We start from the raw sequence: 16,204 nt of genomic DNA, 5'->3' as shown, positions 1-16,204 counted from the left end.
TCTCCCCAAAAAACTTCTGTGGAGTGCATCTTGTGGTTTTTATTGTGGTAGAAGGAGAAAGTTATGGGGAACACCTTAAAAATTATCTTTTAGATGAGCGATACCTATATGTACAAGCTCCTATCATCAGGGTGAATCTTGCCACTAATATCCAAAGCTGCTAGGCAAACCCTAAAAAGTAGGCTGAACACATTCCCATTTCTTCCTCGTGAGGCCCGATAACGCTGGGCACAGCATGACTCCTCCTGTTCGAGTGTTAAATGGCGGCTGGGAAAAGCAGCTGGCTCTCTGTTACTGGGATGCTGAGGGTAGTACAGGGAAAAGACAGTTAAGGATCTAACTAAATCAACATTTCTGCAGTAAAAAATTGAGACGGCGGGAAAATGTGTGCAACTTTTATAGCATTATTTGTGTTTCTTCAGGCTTGGGTTATGGTATTGTAGCGATATCACCTCTCTGCCTGAAGTGTGTCAAATCTAAAGTGTATAGGTTTTGAAAGAAACTGACTGTTAAAAAAGATATATGAATGGTGAAATCTTTAAACGGTTGATGACTATACCTACAAGACCTTTTCAGATGAAATATTATGGCACATATCTCCATCTTTTTCTCCCCATACTATTCACAATTTTAAAACTGTCTCTGATTATGACTTGAATCTGAGCTAAGAATATAGAGGCTGATCAGCTACAGCTGCTTTAGCGCACTTCTCAGTAGGTGAAAACTGAGGTAATTCTATTGTATTTTTTAGGCTGAGGTTTGCTTTCCATCTCCAGAAGAATGCTGCTCTTGCAGGTGATGATTAGGAAACCCGCTCTGGTATCAGGATCAAGGGAAATAAGACTAGGCAGAGTTCACAATTGCCAAATGCCACGGACAGTCAAATTTTGGACCATACTCCAGGAACAAACTGTTACTGGACAGGCCACAGAAGGGACTACCTACCACTGGATTCTCGCATTAGATCCTTCTGATGGGAGCGTAAAGAATTAAGTGCTCCAGTGCATTCAGTCAAGCAAGGTCAGAAAGAGGAAAACTAATGTCACGTTACGCTTGGTCTCCTCTGCTAAGCACAGTCCAGTGTCAGTCGGGTTCAGTTTCAAATGAAGTTGTGTCAGTAGGGCTCAGGTCATTGAACTCTTCCAACCACTCTTCTTGTCTGATTAATTTTGCTTATAATGTGACAGCTTTCAGGTATGGAGGAGTTTGGTGAAAACCTCTGGCCACTGTGGTATAGAATAATGCACTGGAATTTTGCCATTTCATTTTAAATCTCAGCTGAAAACAGCTGTTCCCCGAGCCTATAACTTGCTGTGACTGTCTCCTTCTGCTGTTATTTATCTCAGTAGCTGTATTATTTAACTTGGCGAAGCATATTGGAATACAGTTTATCTGGAGAACACTATTAAGTGCAAAATGAAGTGGTACTCTTAAATCAGATTTCACTGATTGCTTTGAAAAGCTGCTAAAAATTCTCACCTGATGCTTCCCGTACAGTCATTCTTTACACATCTCTTCCATAACACGACATGGAAGGAATTTTAGGCTTCAGACCTTCTACTTTCTGACTCTGGCAGCTTCTGAAAATCTTTCAGATCAAAGAATAGACAGTTTGTCATCTTTGTAATGATGCATCTTTAAAGGTATAGCTAGTGCAAGAAGTTACATGTACCTTTTCTGCGTCAGTGCATCTTCCCAATTAAGTAGGATTCCCTGTTGCTGCAGGCTCGACTGGTCAGATAATGGACTGCAGTGAGATATGTCCCGAGCTGAATGCTGCAACATGGACAAAATTAATGCTGGGAGAAAAATGACATGAAAAGTAAAATTAAGTGGAATGATTAAGTAATGCGACTATGTAATTCACTTCTAAATTGTGAGAAAGATGAGAAAAGTGTTAATCTTTTAATATTTAATGGGCCAAATTAATCCTTAGTTTATACAGCCTGTTAGAAACTAACAGAAAAGTGGAAAAAATCTTGTGAAGACCATTTGAGCAAACTGCAGAACTTGGTTCAAAATTATATCCTTACTACACAATACTACAGGATTTTTTTTTCCTAGGGTATAAAAAGGATACATTTTATAAAGACATGTTGTTGTTGCACGGCTTTCATATTTAGGGAATTCCAGCCAGTCTGTTTCTGCCTGGTGGAGACAGGATCTCTATTTGACACCTGACTGCAGGGTAACATACAGCTAATTCTGTCACTGTTCTGCAATATTTTCCCTTCCTATTCTTCAGATAGCTGGTCAATTTTAATTGAAAATTTCCTGAGCCCAGGAAATTATTGCACGTATTTATAGTAACCAGTCTTCTGGTATGCTCATCACAACTTAATCTTTACTTGATCTTCAGCAGGAAAAATAAAAGAGGAGAAATATGGAAAATTGACTCTGGTAGCCTTTTACTTCAGCAACGTGTGTGCATGATAAGTGACTAGACTGATGCGTAGGCCTTGGGCAAGGAGGTACTGTTCACATGCAGTGTAACCAGTGACCCAGAACAACCTCAGTATCCCACCCTTGGTGACGGTATCCCACAACTGTGCCACAGAAAGGCAGGCTCCCCAAAAATTCTGGTCAGTTTTCAAGTTGAAGGAGCTCAAATTGCAATACGCGCTCACGGTATCAGGTTAAAGCACCTTCTGATCAACCACTGTGATCAGTAACTTCTCTGATATATAGCTAGACACAGATTTCAAGATCTTAAAAGGAGTAAAGGGTCTTACTTAAACATTCTTTGTGGGAAGGAAAAATGCAAATGAATGAGTCATGGCTTCAATTAACATCAAGTACACTCTAATGGCCAGCTTCATTCTGTCTGATTCATCATTTAAAGCTACACGCACTACTCTAGAATGAATAACTAGGGATATACTAGTGCAGTCATTCAACTTGCAGAGTTCCTATGCTGGTTTTGGACACGAAAGCACTCTAAGCTCATGACTGTCATGATGCACAAAGATTCAGGGTTTATAGATACACAGGGCAGCACACTGCATCCCCAAACAGACCTGTCTAAAAAGACATGGCCATGACGGGTATTTCATGAAACTAGCCTTACTTTGAGCAAATAAGCCTCTTTGCAAGAAGCGTACAACAATTAAGTGCCATAAATAGAAAGAGAATATGATCTAGATGGAGAAATGTTCTTATTTCAGAAAAATAATATATAATTAATCAATACATCTCTGATCCTATAATTCCCTTTTAGTAAGGCCTTGACATGGAGAGGCAAGGACTGTACACTGACACTGTTATCAGACTATTTCCTCTTAGCAATGAACTGATGTTTTGGACTAATGCTGAATGAACTTCAAAATATTAAACCCCCTAAGATTTCCCTTTATTAATTCTTGCATCAAGTCCAATGATTGTGTGCAATTGAACTAGAAAAAATCTTTCAGAAGAAAACATTGAATCCTGATGTAAAAAATTAGCAATTGTCAAAGATCCACCACTAGTCTACATAAATGGTTTGCAATGATTAATTATCTTCTTTGTTAGAATCATATTCTTTGTTATTGCTCTGAATCACAGTGTCCACTATCACAGATAACTGCTACAAAATTATCTTTTTTGGGTCCTTCTAGGTGTAAACACAGAGCTATAGCAGGAAAAGCAACTGATGTCAACAACTGGACAAAATAGATCCCCACACAGCTTATACCTTTTATTTATACTCAACAGCTGAACTGGAGACTAAAGGTTTCCATCTCATTAGAGATGTGAATGTGAAATCAGTTGCTATAATCTTTTTCATTCAGGAAGGAAGGAGGATATTTTTCTGCCCTAAGCTGCAAAACAGAATGACTGAAAAAACTCACTTTCCGTTTTATTTTTAACCAACAATTATTCACTAAAATGGGACAAAGCTGAACACAGCACTTGAGTACCAAGGAAGTGCTACCAAGTAAAAATTCACAGATCCTCAACAAGAAAAAGGCCTGATTCAGCAATAGGGGCGGATTTGAGTGGATTTTGAGGATTCTACTGTCTTTTGAGCTAACACACAACACTAAGAAATAATGTACATGTGTATTTTATATCACATCGCATTAGTTTACAGAGCTATTCAGCCAAATTATCTGCATAGACTACAGTAAAGATACGCAGGCTTCCACCAGCAGATACCATAGCTCATCTTCTAGAACCAAACAGAAATTAAAATACCTCCAAGGTATTTTACGTTAACACTGAAAACAATCATCCTATCTTTCACCAGTCTTAAAATTCTTGAGCATTATTGGTCTGTCTGGATTTAAACTCTGAGAAGCCAAAGACTTTCCTTAGAAGTAAAGGACATCCATGGAGAAAAAGCAAGTCTGAGGAAGAGAATGATCAGCGATAAGCCAAAAACTTGCCAGTTCATCCTGGGCTGATGCTGTAGTGACAGGGAATATTGAATGTATTGGAAAACTGCAAGGCTCACTTCCTCTGCGCTGAACCTCTTCTTACTCAATGGCCAGCTAAAGGGATGCTGTCATTTCTTCATTAGCACTGCCGACAATCAGCCTCTGCTTTGGGCCAGGGAACAGAGTTGTACAGGGTTATGCTAAGGAACAGGAACCATTTGGATCAGGGTACCAAGTCAGAATAATTATACAAATCATTGATTTTATCTCAGGCAGCCAAAGTATTTCTAACAGATTCCAACATTCACATTTATTCAGCCAGATTCCTCAGATTTCTCAAGCATTCATGTGATGGGAAGACAGCAAGTAGTCACAATGAAATTTAAACTAAGCGTTACTCCCCCTCAGCTCCTTACCACCTTTCACCATTATTCATCCTTCTCAAACACAGAGAATTTATAGCAATCTGTTTGAAGAAACAGATCAATTCCTTTGTTTCATCTTAGAAGAAGATGAGTGGTGCGGGCAATCCAAATAGCCTTCATTTTCCAGGAACAATAAAGTCAGTTCACTTAGGTTTACATTGCTTTGCTTGTAGGAGGGTCCAGAGGGGCTGTACCTTGCTTTCTTCCACCTTTGGCATGGAGATTCCTATGAATCCTAAATTTTACTAACAGATGAGACATGGACAGCAAGAAATTGTAGCTAAATCCTGCTAAGATCTCTGCTGCTAGGCAACCTGCCTTAAGCACAGCGTGAATAAGGTTAGCCAAGTTTGTAGTTCAATGAGATATATTTTCTGTGAGCAAAATTTGGTAGCAGACTTGATCTCATTCTTGATTCCAAGTTTACCCTTACTCTGCATCTCTCCCTCTCTGTACTTGGTCAGCTGTTTATCAGCTTTGAAATACTGCAAGGATGAAGTACCTCCTTACGCAGGCTGAGGCTCTGACCAATACAGCCATGATGGGAGAGGCTGATTATTACAACGCATTTAGCCTGGCTAAATGTTCTGCCCCCGACCATCAGCGTACTGAAAATACACGGTGCAAACCCTTGGTAGATGCTGGGACAGGGCAGGCAAAATACACTAAGTGCAAACAGGATGGCTGCAACTGCTACAAGATTACCTCCTTCACACCAGGTCACAGCCAAGGGCAGGCTGAAGAAAGGCACCCAGAGCCACTGAGAAGCCTCTCTGCTTTCTCTCCAGCTCCCTGTATCTAGTGCACAAGACCACAGAGACCGCGGGAATCTGTAACTCAGTGCAAGGAATGTGCGCGGTGCCGCTGCCACAGCAGAAACATGGTGGAAGCACAGAAACTGGGGCTTTACTGCTAGGGCCCCGTGGGCCAAAGGACAAGTCATTTCATAGTAACTTCATGTTAGGGGCTCACATTCACCCCAGATAACTTCAGATCCTCCACTGAGGCATCTAATCCCTTAGGCTCCCACTGTACCTGTCCTTCAGGGGGCAGTTCACGTAGTCTCTTGAGGGAAGTACGTTGTTCTGCCACTAGCCCACGTGCTTCAACTCAAGATCTCTGATGAAGTGGGGTGAATAAGGAGCATGGAGCCCTTTCTTGATAACTAATCGACCGATAGCACCGCAGGGGTTGCGCTATAGTTTGCTACAGCCTGATTCAGCGGTGACATGATGTCCCCTAACTCCTGCTAGTAGCAGTAGTAGTAGTGTCTGTTTGAATTGCTAGAATAGTTAAGGACCCTGCATGCCACTGCATTAGAAAAAAAACCATTTAAATAACAGTTTCTAGTTCATCTGTCTAATTTTGCAAAACGCAATTGTTCTGAAGATATGGATGGTTAGGAAAAATGGATTACATGTCAAAACCAGCCAAACTCTTCTTTTTTTGACACTGGATCTAGATATATATTAAGTAATGAGTACACAGCATATGAACATATATATGGCCAAATACTAATCCTGTGTGGCAACAAATACTGCGTGGCAAAATTGATCAAGAAGGCTTTTGATCTAACTTAAAAATAATGCAAGCAGTGAACTGTGCCTATGCATTTTAAATAGGCTGAATGCATAATAATGTCTTTTTTTTTTTTGGTAGTTCTCATACACAATACAGGTGAGTTGAGCACATTCAGAATACACCAGGGTTTTTTGCCTGATGTCACAGAACAGTTGCACATCAATTGTGCTATGAAAATTATGTTTGAAGTTTTATTCAGATTTCTGGATTTCCCCACTTTCAACAGAATTAGCTGTCATGTTCATGTTTAAAATAAGTTTGGCTGTGAAATCTTTAGATAAAATAACAATAGCTATTCCTCACCATAAAGCTGCACCTGGTAGACTTTCATATGAGAAGTGCTTCCTGAAAGACAACGGACAGATGACGGTGAATGTAGTTTGCAAAACACGAACAAGCACAAGAAGTAACATGGCCAAAACAGTCACTGTTACAGTTTGGGTACCTGAAATCTTTAAAAAGTCAGACAAAAGAATTTTAGCCAGTGACTGTATGCTATCTAAACTACATTATTACAGGGTAGAGGGGATTTTTTACTACCAGATGGTTGTTGCTCCAGTCGTGCTAGCCTGGATATGTGCTGACATCTAGTGGTCCTTTAGAGAATAAATACAGGCTTATTAATTAGCAATAACGAATAATAACCTCAGAATAAAAACCGTCAAAAAACGTGTTTTCCCCCTTCTCTCCCTTTTTCCCCACAGTGCATTTAATAGTGTTTATAGATAACCAAATTCTAGTGATTATTGTCCTTTTCGATATTTGTTCAAGCTGAGGTTTTCTAAAGCAATGTTCCCATTGACATCATGCTGAGTCCTTTGGGAAAATCCACCTGGAGGCATTACTTGACTGACAATCACCACGGTATTTAAGCAGAAACTGTAAAATTGAAAAAGAAATAGATAAAGTGCCGTTCTGAATGTCTGGAGCCACAGCATGATCTGTATTACACCTGATTTCATCAGAGACCCCTTAAGCTATTCCTAATAAATTCAGATCAGAATTCTGCCTTAAACTGTTATTTACCTATTAATGTGAGAAAATGGCTACAAATAGACTTTAAATTATAATTTAGTTTACTACTATATTGAAAATATCTGTCTGTATTAGAGACCCCAATGAATATTTATGAGATGACAGTCAAAACTCTACTTAGGAAACCCACTTTCCACAGCATTTACTGCATCTTCATTTAGCACATATATCTGTTCATTTGCAAAGCCGTGCATGTAATGAGTTATCCACTCAGGATAACTACATTGGGAAGAAAGCATTGGAGCTTTAGTCACTGACTCAAAGTAGGCTGAAAGAGGAAACAAAACCAGAAAATCAACTGTCTTTAGAAAGAACTGACTCAGGAGACCAAAACCTCCTGGTTAGGTTTCAGCTGATTTTAGAATCCCCACCACTGAGAAAGGCTTTTATTACTTAAATAAGGTAACTACAGGTTTTACAGTGATGTGTCTGGTCAGAGAACCCCAGTCTCCAAGATGGCATATTCAAACCCTAAAAAGAAGGTCTATACACCTCCAAGGGGTCCCTGAGGCCATCTTTTAACCTGCTTTGGTTTCCAGGAGATAGAGAATAGTCTTTTCAGGCTAAATAGTCTTTCAGGCTGCTGCAGAAGACCCCAGGTCAGAGAGAAGGGAGAGGAATGATATGCTGAACTAGCACTGAAGAGATTTATTTTGAAGGAAGAAAATGGAAGCCGATCAGAAAATGGCCTGACAGCTTGTGTTCATGTGCTGTCACTGTTTCACACAAAGATCACCAGCGTACCTTTAGTGGTCCCGTGACATGCATCCACCAGTGTCCCTAACAACACAGTGTGCTCAATTCCTCGTGAACAGGTCATTACTTATTACCTTTGCTTGATGTTCAGTTTGGGGGTATTACAATTCAAGTGGCTGCTCAGCTGGTACCCTATAAAGAGTCTTTCCACAAAATGTTATTTTTCATTTTTTGCCTCAGTGCAAGATCTGCTCATGATTTATTGGCTGTAGCAAAGCACAAAGCCATAATTTTCTTTTATTGAACTTACTCTGGGTAGCCATCACTCTGCAGAAATGCAGATGGTCATCTTATTCTTATTCTTAGTGACAGGATGAATGCCACAACTCTGCTGACAAAGACAGCAAAGCAGTCATTTATAATAGTAAGAGGAGCGGTCAATTTAATATCTGTGTTAACTGCACATAGTCAGGCATTTTGGACACAGCTTTTATAGGATCCTGCTCTGCTAATACTTTAGGACTTTACAGTATTAAGGCAAATTTGCATAACATGTATGCTGGCATCCAGGTGCAATTTCTGTGCTTATAGCAAATGAAACAGAACTATACCATGCAGAAAAAGTTGGCCCCCAGTTGAACCCTGATCATAGTCAGCTTTTATTATGTGCATTTGAGATACTGCAGTTTAATAATTCGTCTATCTCTTCCCTTACTTCACACTTCAGTTTTCAGGGGCATCCACGCTGCAGATGAAATTTGGGATCTGGATCAGAACCTATGAGCTTGAGTGGACGAATGTATTTCTTTAACTAGTTCATTGTCAATGGAATTAAAGAGATGGCTTGCAGCTTCCCTTCCATCTCAGAAAAATGTGGATTTAGGGAATTGCTGGGGCCAGCAAGATGCACAAAGTACACTTTCTCTGTTCTGGGCCGAGAAGAGTGGCAGTGAATAATTCACAGCACCTAGTGGAGTGCCCAGAGACATGCCCTGTGATGACCAGTGAGTTTGTGGAGAAAGAAAATACGGCGTTGAATATTAAACAGAAAGGATCAGGTGGTTTTTAATAAGCACCCTGCCTGATCCTGCCAAAGGGCCCCCACACAGGCCTTAACAGCTGAATCTGGAATGTGCTTCATTTCATCACAGAACTGGCTATCACTACAGCAACAGCACTAGGAGAATAATTCAAAGAAACAAAACACAGATGCAAGTCAAATCCAGGGGATTAGAGTATTTAATCATTTAGAATAAGGGGAGCTTTACCTAGCATATTCAGTGAATGGATTCAGAGCAAAACTACATCCAACATCTGCTAATGTCACATTTTAGTGTTGCCTCTTCAATCAGAGTAAATTATATAGCTTAAGTGTTCATATCACCAATTAATCTCTCCTGAATCAGATCTGCATATTAGTTGCTTGAAATAGGCCTAATATAGTCATAATTGTACAAAACATGAATATAATTTTTCACAATAATTAGGTAGTCACGTTGCTTTTTCTCTCAATTTGTCTAAATGTTCATATGTACATTAGAAGTTAGCAGTTAAATTTTATCTATGCAACATCACTCAACTACTCCATTGGTCTGTCTATAGCATCCTCTGCTTAAGGCACCAGACCTGTGCAAAGTACAGCTGCTCAATACGCGGTGCATTAATTCCTTCAGAGGCACGTTTGAAAGGATTGGAACTCTGTCCCAGCAAGTGCATGGCAAGGAAGCACGTAAGATATTTCCCACATTGGAAATGGCTCAGTGAGAGGAACCAGGCACGCTGACCGTCAGATCCTTTCTTTGCAAGCTGAGAGCAGGCCAGGAACTTGCTGTGCGAGGGCCGCAGAGCCTTGCGAGGGAACTGCATCGTGCTGAAACTACCCAAGCGTTATAACGCTCTTCCATAGCACAGCTTGATCGCCTCATTTGCTACAAAGAAAGACCCCAAAAGTGACAAGGAGATAATTACTCTGACCTCTGCTCATTGGAGTTGATAGAGAGAGAGTTGATAGCAGTTCCTTGAACTGTCCTCATGTTTCATTTGCTGATGTGCTGTAAACCTTTGACTTGCTGCCAAAATTTAAGGTTGCCTTATGAGATAATCCCAGCTAAGAAGTTCAGTTTATGTGCATCTTCCTGCCCTTCTGCTGGAGACAGGGGCGTGATGCAGTTAGCCAAGAAAAGAAACGCAAAAACTCCTGGGCTATGAATAATGATCTTGAATAAGTTCTTGGATTTGCAGAATGATGATAATGCTATTTACCCTTGTATTAAATTTATAAAGCACTTCTCCCCTGCTGGAGTCTCTAAATCCCTGATTAGACCACCAACAATTCCCTTATACATTTCCTGCTGGTTTTAATCGCCTATCCCCATCTTTTCAAGATATTTTCCCTAAAGAAAATAAAAATAATTTTAAAAAAAGCAGAAACTCTGCATTCAGAAACAAACAGTTACAGCTGCATTCAGGAAGGGTATGAGAGTTGGCTAATAATAATAACTTTAAAGATACTGTAGAGGCTTTATTAATCCATACTGTTGACAGCTTTGAATGCCAAATTATCTGTGTTGCACTGAGCCATGAAACTATCCCAAGAGGTACTAAGTCCACCTTGAGACAGCAGTGAAGCCAAAGCTTTGATCCTCAAGGCTGACTTGAGTAAATCATTATTTTTAAACTCTTTAATCCCTCATGCATCCAGAACACATAATTTCAGTAATGCATTTGACTTAAATTTCTTATTACTTCAGAATTCAGTCCAACTTCTACTGCAAATAAAGTCAGAGCTCCCAGAGGCTCCAGAGAGCAGAACTAGTCCTGCTCTACTGCAATTCTCCATTGAACTGATGAGACGACAGAAACAGTATGTCATCAGGAACCATCATTTTACCTTCTTTGGATGCTTTTTATCCTCTTTTACTGTATCTCAGTGTAGCATTTTTCAGAGATGAGGAGCTGGACTGGGAGTTTGGAGGTTCTAAATTTCAGTTCTTGCTCCCACACCAGTTCATGAGATTCCAGCTTAACTCAGAGCATTTTCAGAAGCAGCAGTGAGCACCTTGACCTGCCCACCTTACCACCTTTGTTTGACTGCTAGAAAATGACCGCAGATAACACACTTCGTACCAGACAACATCTTACATCAGCTCAGCTATACCCAGCTGAGGATTCGGACTTTATCTGTATTGCTAAATAAAGCTCAAGGCCCTGAGTGGCACTGCCCAGCCACTCTATGTAATGTTTGGCCCAGGGTTTCCCTTTGGTCCCCTGTAGTCTCCCCATAGCCTGAATGCATAAATGCGATTTCCTTGCATATTATTCTGAGTTCAGAGCATTTTGAATAATGTGATGGCTGTGTCACAACTCATCAAAATAACATTTTATCAGCACGAAATTGAGGCGATAGGTTGCACGCTCTGTGGTGTAGCAGAAGTCTTGAAGGTGCAAAGCATCCTAGGGTGTTGTTTGAGGGTGGGGAAAACAAGCCTGGTCCTGACAACACAAAACAGTCTCAGGCTGCAAAACAAGTATTAAGCAGGAGGGACAGTCAGAGCCCTGAGAATTCCTTCCCTGGCCCTAGTTTCTTCTACAGTACAGACACAGCCCTGGAGCCCTACATGCTCCGGCTTCCCCAGTCCATACTGTAGGCTCTCTACCCCTACGGACTATGCAGGCTGCTCCTCAGGCTGCTCCTCCCTATAGACATACTACCTCTTGTGCTGCCGAATGCAAACGCAATTCCTGCCTGTACCTCGGTGATAATAACATTTGCTCAATTACTTTCTGTAAAGTTCACCTTATCAATGCCAATACACTATTCACTGTATTGAAAAAATATATCTTTTTTTTGTGAATATATATACTGAATAAAGAGAGCAAACAGAGAGATGTTTTATATCACTGCAATAGCAAAGTGTACCTGTGAGTCAGGCAGTCATTTGCCATGTGCTGTAAAACACACCCAGTGCTGAAACTGCCCCATCTATTAACTGTTAGTTCCAAATCAAAGGCCAAACGAGCTCCCTCTGGAAAAAATAATTAGTGCCTGAGTATTGCTGCAGCATTCGTGTCTCTCTACAATTCCTGGAAGGACAGGTTGGAGAGGGAGCCAGGGATGCTCAGCTGCAGGATTCTTCCCACAGACGCTGCCTGCGGAAAGTATCACCAGCAAAGCTGAAAGGAGCTGTACGTGACTAATCCGAAATCCTGCGTACTTCTTGCTTGGCTGATCTAAATGGCCATTGATTTTCATGGTGCTACTGTAACTCAAACATCATTCCAGTTGAAGGAAACTTATTTTGTATGATACACAGTGTCCTGGAAGAAAGCTTGTCATTACTGTCTCAAGCTTACGTTGCTACCAGGAGTCATTGAATCTTGGTGAACTTGACGTTTTTTGAAAACAAATTTCTTACTGCTCAGAAACATGTCATGTGCTTAGTGTGAAAGGGATTGATAAAACAATCCCTTGCTTTGCCGGCTCTGCTCTTTTCAACTCTTTAAGTCCTCAAAAATCTCCTTGCTGGGAAAAATGAGCTGAAATGTGGATGATGCATTTCTGTTTACTGAAGGTATATACTGTGCATATGTGCCAGTGAACCTGTTTTCTAAACAGCATTAAAAAAACCCCACAATCAGCTAAATGTTTCAGATTTTTGTTCATGCTTTAAGGAAAGCTAGATGAAAAGAGAGGGGTAGACATTAAAAAAAAAAAAAAAGAGTCAAATTTACTAGCGTAAAACAGCATCATTCATCAGTGAACACTGTTTCCACTTAGTACTGCACACATGACAAGGGCAGCAAGTCCACACAAGCAAGGGGAAGCAGGGAAAGTGTCCTTTCACCCACCACCCTGGAAAAAAAGATGACTGCTGGCCCTCTGTGTTATGCCCAGCAAATATCATCTCCTTACCACAGACTTGTTTACATAAGCTGCAAAAAGTGACAGTTCTACCACCACCACCACAAAAACCCAACCCACAATAGAGGGAAACAACAGACACTCACCCATGCACAAAGTGCTCGCTTTTAGGTGTTTCTGATGCTGTGTATCTCCCTGTCTACTCAGAACAAGAATCTAATTTCTACCATAGGAGACACTTGGGTATAATAAGGTGCAGGTTTTCATAGGCTGTCAGTTGGTCCTTCTGTCCCTAACTTCTCCTGCAAAAAATGCAGAAATCAGTGCTAATAACAATTCTGACAACAACGTCATTTCAGTACGTTGCAGACCTTCATGCTTAAACATCTGTAGCTTACCAGCACCATGCAGACTAGCTTTACGACAGAAGATTAACAGTATCACCTCCGAATCACATTTGCTTGGCTAACAGTCTGAGCGCTAAGAGGGAGACAAGAATCAGAGCTCTCCAGAAGTTTGACATGATGAATTTGACAGGACAAGGGGTAATGGGTATAAGCTGAAGGAGGGTCGATTTAGATCAGATATTAGAAAGAAATTCTTTACTGTGAGGGTGGTGAGGCACTGGCACAGGTTGCCCAGAGAGGTTGTGGATGCCCCATCCCTGGAAGTGTTCAAGGCCAGGTTGGATGGGGCTTTGGGCAACGTGGCCTAGTGGAGGGTGTCCCTGCCCATGGCAGGGGGGGTTGGAACTAGATGATCCTTGAGGTCCCTTCCAACCCAAACCATTCTGTGATTCTAATTTCCATATTGGTGTTATTGAAAAAATAGATACAGGCAGAAGGGAAAAGAAAATGCAGTGAAACTGTCCTTTCACAGTTAAAATGAGCCATTAAATACTTGCTAATGAAGAAATTCACATACTATGAATGCAGAATTAGCAACTGTAATTCTTATAAGAGAATCAATTAAAATCAGCATAATAGTAGCAATATATAAGTTGATATGACAAAAATTATCTTCAACAGTTCATTAATATTAAAAATAATGTGACATTAATATTACTTTAGAAAACATTTTTTAGATGTTTGTAGGTATATGTTTTTATGTTATCTGGGTATTTATAAGTCCTTATCACCATAGAATAGGAGCACCTTACAGCTTCCAAAGGAAGTTCATTGCCTTTCATTTACTTCTCTTCAAGGATGGGAGAATATGAAGATAATGAAAAATAGTCAAAATGCTTTACATTTTGTCTATAGCTCTGCATATTCACTGTAGAGTTAAACATCATTCTAATCTCCTTGGTGTAAAAATGTCCATCAAAAGCGTCGCTATTTTACAAGAAAAAGTAAGAAATGGCCAACCAACAACTATTGAAGCCAATTCAGAGAAATAAATGTGGCTCGAATTCTATTTCCACTTATAAACTCTCCCACAAACACAGCAAAGAGCAGCTGAATGTGGCTCAGAAATGATCACGCTATTTGTACAAGGAGGTACCTACCTGTTAAGACACAGCAAAAGCTTCATCCTACTGCATTCTGTGCAGTGCAACCTGCCAGCCAAAACAATCGCCTTGGAACTGCAGGCAACTGTGGGATTTGGGGAAAACAGAGAGGTTGCATAAGCCAGTTCATTAGGAAAGTCAAAGAAAGTGTGTATGCAATTATCATGACAGTCAGACAAGCTACAGATTCACAGCCATATAAAGCCCAGTTTCAGCCACATGCTGAATGGCGAGAACTGAAGGCTGGGGAGACGTTTCTGCTATTGGGTAAACGTCAATGACATCGACACTATTGAAGAGGACTGAAGGAACAGGACTGAATGTCAAGCAGAATAGGTAGGTTCCATCTCAGGAAGACTAAGCTGGAAAGAAGTGACAAGATTTCATAATGAAAACGTATAAGCATGGGCAGCAGGGGAAGAAATTGTATAAAACTTCTCTTAATTTCCTTATCATTTCATCATCCCTACTTCCCATGCAATTTTGCCTATTTGAAATATCCTCTTCTTCCAGTCTTTGTCCTTTGCCATTCCTTCTCCTAACAAACCCTTCAGTCCTTTAAAGTCCACCAGAATCCAACCTGAGCTAAGAAATTAAACATGAGCACCTTGGAGAAGAAAGGACAAGTGAGAAGCAAGAGACAGGGACCCATTTAAATAATGGAAAAAATGCTGGGCGTGGAATCGGAAAGTGGAGGAGCATATCCCTCTCCTAAAAACCCATGCATTTCCCAGCATCCTCTTCAATTCAGACTGCCTCTGATGTCTGCTCTTTCCATCTAATTAATTATGGGCTCACTCTACAAAATGTTATCGTCATCACTCCATGAAACTTCTCAAATCTACAGTAGCTTCTGCAGTCTTTGTAGTATACTGCTTAGAAAACAAATGTACTACATCATGTTATTTGGGAGATCAAGAAAGATAGGGTGAATAGGGACATTCTTCACATTAATATTTGGTCAGATGGAGCTAAAACACAGTACATGCAGGAAAGCAAAAATAATTTTGAAACACTGGCTTGTGAATTTTAAACCATTACAGAAAGAAATATGGAATTATAAATTTTCTCCACTGACTTGAATAGATAGATACATAAATTGCACTGTTCTTTCAAAACCACTCCATAAATAAAATCACTCACGGATGCATTGACATGCCTTATTCAGAATCAACAAGTAATTTAGTAATAACGTATTCTGCAGTGTGTGAGCTCTACAATATGCAGTGTACAGAAACTGGATAATATCATTTTAAGCAGTCTGTGAGCACTTTAATGATCTTCACTCTTGTTCTGTGTCCAGAAGGCTCATGAGAACAGCTTCATACAGAAGGAACTAGCCTTCACCTGCTCTGTATGATTAATAAATACATTTATTGGTTATTTGGTTAAATATCTTACTATAATTATGCATATAGGCAAAAAACTCTTCTGTTTGTACAATTCCTTATCAGGCTTATGCATAAAGAGACAACTATATCATGCTAATATTAAAGAATATAGCTAATATGATTATTAATATGTGGTAAATATAGTTAATACAATTTATATTATATTTATTGTATTTATATGCATATTTGCAATACAATGTCACCCAGTTTCAGATGTCAGTGTTTCCTTTGAGCTGCTCATGTTTACTTGGAAAGGGTGTTCCTGAGGCTGCTCCAAACTACAGTCTCAAGCTTTCACCTCTCACATCTTGGGTCCCCACACACCCTTGCATCACAAGGACACCACA

The 16,204-nt window shown here is 40.1% G+C and overlaps 1 protein-coding gene across 1 annotated transcript in view; it reads right to left on the bottom strand.

Moving 5' to 3' along the window:
• The window catches only part of GADL1 (glutamate decarboxylase like 1), a 132,693-nt gene extending 118,205 nt beyond the window's left edge, over positions 1-14,488 (bottom strand). The window contains exons 1-3 of the mRNA XM_054818276.1: positions 14,464-14,488; positions 13,103-13,258; positions 6,668-6,709 (exon numbers count right to left, since the gene is read on the bottom strand). Of these exons, the coding sequence (XP_054674251.1) occupies positions 6,668-6,709; positions 13,103-13,106 (46 nt within the window). The 5' untranslated portion in view covers positions 13,107-13,258; positions 14,464-14,488. The remainder of the gene's footprint in view (positions 1-6,667; positions 6,710-13,102; positions 13,259-14,463) is intronic.
• Positions 14,489-16,204: the final 1,716 nt, after the last annotated feature.

This window comes from Grus americana, chromosome 2 (genome assembly GCF_028858705.1).
Source record: "Grus americana isolate bGruAme1 chromosome 2, bGruAme1.mat, whole genome shotgun sequence".
Classification (NCBI taxonomy): domain Eukaryota; kingdom Metazoa; phylum Chordata; class Aves; order Gruiformes; family Gruidae; genus Grus; species Grus americana.
This window is presented reverse-complemented; position numbering and strand designations above follow the sequence as displayed.